The following is a 3,081-nucleotide window of genomic DNA, read 5'->3' on the forward strand; positions in this document are numbered from 1 at the left end:
AATATAATGTCTATGGAGATTTTTGTATGATTGGAAAGAAATGCAGGGGAAAGAGAGGTTTATGCAGTCACCGACCTAGTTATTTCTCACAAATCATTGGCGTATTTGTTTGTTTTTTTTTTTCGTTTTTTTTTTTTTTTTTTTTTTTTCTTTTTTTTTTTTTTTTTTTTTTTGTGGGGGTGGGGGGGTGGTCCCTTCCTCTTTGGAGTTCCTTCCTCATTGTGGTTCATCGATTATTGGAAAGAAGAATGTGTATGTGATGTACTTTATACAGACAGGCCTAAGTATTTACTGAAATAAGAATGAGAAGTTTACCTGACAGTTCTGAAGAGGGGGGGTAAACGTTAAAATTAAAACCTTCGAGAAAGCTAATTTTATGCCATCTGGCGATCAATATTTTCAAAATTATGTAGGGGCCTACATATATACACACATAAATAGGCATGAGAAGTCTGGAAAGCTCATTTCCCACTCTCTAGGAATCAAAATGTTTCCAGGACAAGATCCCTTTCTTTTGTGAAAAAAAAAAAATTGACACCGCCCCAACCCCCAGCCCCAAATGTGAAACCAGGTCCGCTCGTGTCAATAAATTCTATCTTTAAAGTACTTATTGCATTTGTAGGTTTCCATTTTTGCTTGTTCAAAGCTATGAATAAAACAATGCCAAAAACAAAAAGTTAAGCCTACCGGCCTATCACACTAAATGTTTTAGTCAATACTGTGTTTAAATTTTGTTTATTATTCTATTATTGTGGCAATACATACTGTATAATAAACTTCATAATAAAACTTTATATGGTTCAAATATCAAAATTTCCAAAATATATTAATGATAATCTGAGCAAGATAGACATCGTGTTTTAAAGGCCAATGGTGCAAATACAATAGCAGTACAAGTTAAAAAAAAAAAAAAACGTTTTTTGTTTTGCTAATTCATTACTGTCTCTTCTTTTTAAAGTGTATCGCTTTTGTCGTTGCTGTCTACTTAACTCCCATACCATCCTTTATTTCAGGAAGGTCTTTGAGGAAATTAAGGGCTTATTGGAAATTGTCAATGTTGAACATTTGGAGCTTATGCAATGGGGGGGGCGCTTATTCAAAATTGAACATTTGGGGAGGGCGCTTATTCGAAATTTACCATTTGGAGGGGCGCTTATTCGAAATTTACCATTTTTGAGTGGGCGCTTATTCGAAATTTACCATTTGGCATAATTTAGCATAATTTCCCATCAGCTTTGGCATAATTTGATGTTGCATCACTGGTCACACTGCTATGGTTTTTTACCCCATAGTAACCCAACCCTTTAGAGAAACCGGGTTTAATTGGTTGAATCAATACCGGTAGTATTCTATTAAAAATGCTGTCAGAAGGTCGTGAATAGAAGATCTTTCCAATGATAGGCCTACCAAACACTTGGGGTCAAAGTCAGAGAAAAGAAAGGTCGGACGAGGCAGCTTGAAAATGCTCGTTTTGGAAGGATTTTGTGGTAGAAAGAAGCCGATAGATTACCAAGTAAAGGTCGATCAAAAATCACGAAATTTTCTTGCTTCCGATGATTTTTTCGCAATGAAAATTTGGTATGTAGAAAATCAATACTTTTAAAAGCTGTTTTGATTGAAAACAGAATTCCACTAGGCGAATTTATTCTCGCGAATCGAAAGCGTCTGTTCATACGCATGCGCATTCACACTTCTATCGGGTTTTTCCACTAGGCGCATTTATTCGCGAAAATCAAAGCGTCGGTTCGCTTTCTGAGTTCTGATTGGTTGCGCTAATCGTCTGTTCGCGGTAATGAGGGATTTAAGTTTGTAATCAATGAAGCGTTTCGCCTGTACCGCTATCTACCGCAATCCAGTGTCATTCTTTCAAGTTAATCTAACGCGGTCATACCGCGATATAGTGCTTAGCAATTGAGATGAATGTATACAAATTGTCAATTTACGCGGGGATACCGCGATATGGTGATTAGCAATCGAGATGAATGTATGCAAATTATTTACGCGGGGATACCGCGATCCATCGCAATCGAAACATATATCTGTAGGCTATCAAATACGCAGGTACACCGAATCAATATCCACACACAAGTTGCTCAAACGAGGACGATAAATGCGCCGACGACGCTCATGCGAGAATATCGGATCATAACACTCGCTAAAGTAGGTTACTGTTGTAGTTGATGTGACGTTTCCACGGAAAAAAGATATTTTTTTTTATCGATCGAGATCATCGAGATTATTTACAACTAGTAGAACTTTAGCCTATACGCGGGCCATTGCAGTGGCTGTAGCCTATACGCGGGCCATTACAGTGGCTGGCTACCGCAATCCAATGTCATTCTTCAAACTAACGCGGTCATACCGCGATAAGGGTGATTGACCGTGATAAACGTGTACAGTTGTAAGTTTACTTGGGAATACCGCGATCCATTTGCAAATGCAATCATGTACAGCTGTTAAAAGCGGGGATACCGCGGTAGCTTGATGTAAACGCCTGGGGTCCATTAAACACAATCAAATCAAATAATTCATGACATGGATTTTTTATTGAAAACACACAGACAGTACAAACAATAAAAAGATAAAATTAATACAAGAAATTAACATTACAGTACTAAGCAATAATGTTATTCAAAATCATTTATAATAATATTATTCAAAATCATATATATAGGCCTACAATTATTTCGAATTGGAAAATCATGTACAGGTATAACTTACAAGCGGGTATACCGCGGTAGCTAGTCATACGCGGGAATACCGCGGTAGAAGATTGATTTGAATGCCAAAGGCCCATTGCAATCAAATCATATGCCGGTATACCACGGGAGCTAGCTTGGCTTTCAACTTGGAGGTGGAATGCGATCATGGGACTATTCTTCGGGACCGAATCAAATATAACTGAAACTTTATACGCGGGAATACCGCGTTAGATTGTTGCCAGAGGTCCATTTCAATCAGGCATGTACATGTATAGCATAATAAGCGGGTATACTGCGGGAGCTAGCTTTGTTTTAAACTTTACTTGAACATATGCGGGAATATCGCGTTTTTTAGATTGTTTTGAACGCCAGAGACCCA

General features: G+C 37.8%; 1 protein-coding gene across 1 annotated transcript in view; it reads right to left on the reverse strand.

Moving 5' to 3' along the window:
- LOC117116510 (MAM and LDL-receptor class A domain-containing protein 2-like) overlaps positions 1 to 2,869 on the reverse strand; it is a 47,602-nt gene extending 44,733 nt beyond the window's left edge. Inside the window, exon 1 of the mRNA XM_033260572.1 lies at positions 2,722 to 2,869. Within this exon, the coding sequence (XP_033116463.1) occupies positions 2,722 to 2,869 (148 nt within the window). The remainder of the gene's footprint in view (positions 1 to 2,721) is intronic.
- Between the last annotated feature and the right edge of the window lie 212 nt (positions 2,870 to 3,081).

The sequence above is a fragment of the Anneissia japonica genome, unplaced genomic scaffold (assembly GCF_011630105.1).
Source record: "Anneissia japonica isolate Jap-2015-1 unplaced genomic scaffold, ASM1163010v1 scaffold287606_len166773_cov115, whole genome shotgun sequence".
Classification (NCBI taxonomy): Eukaryota; Metazoa; Echinodermata; class Crinoidea; order Comatulida; family Comatulidae; genus Anneissia; species Anneissia japonica.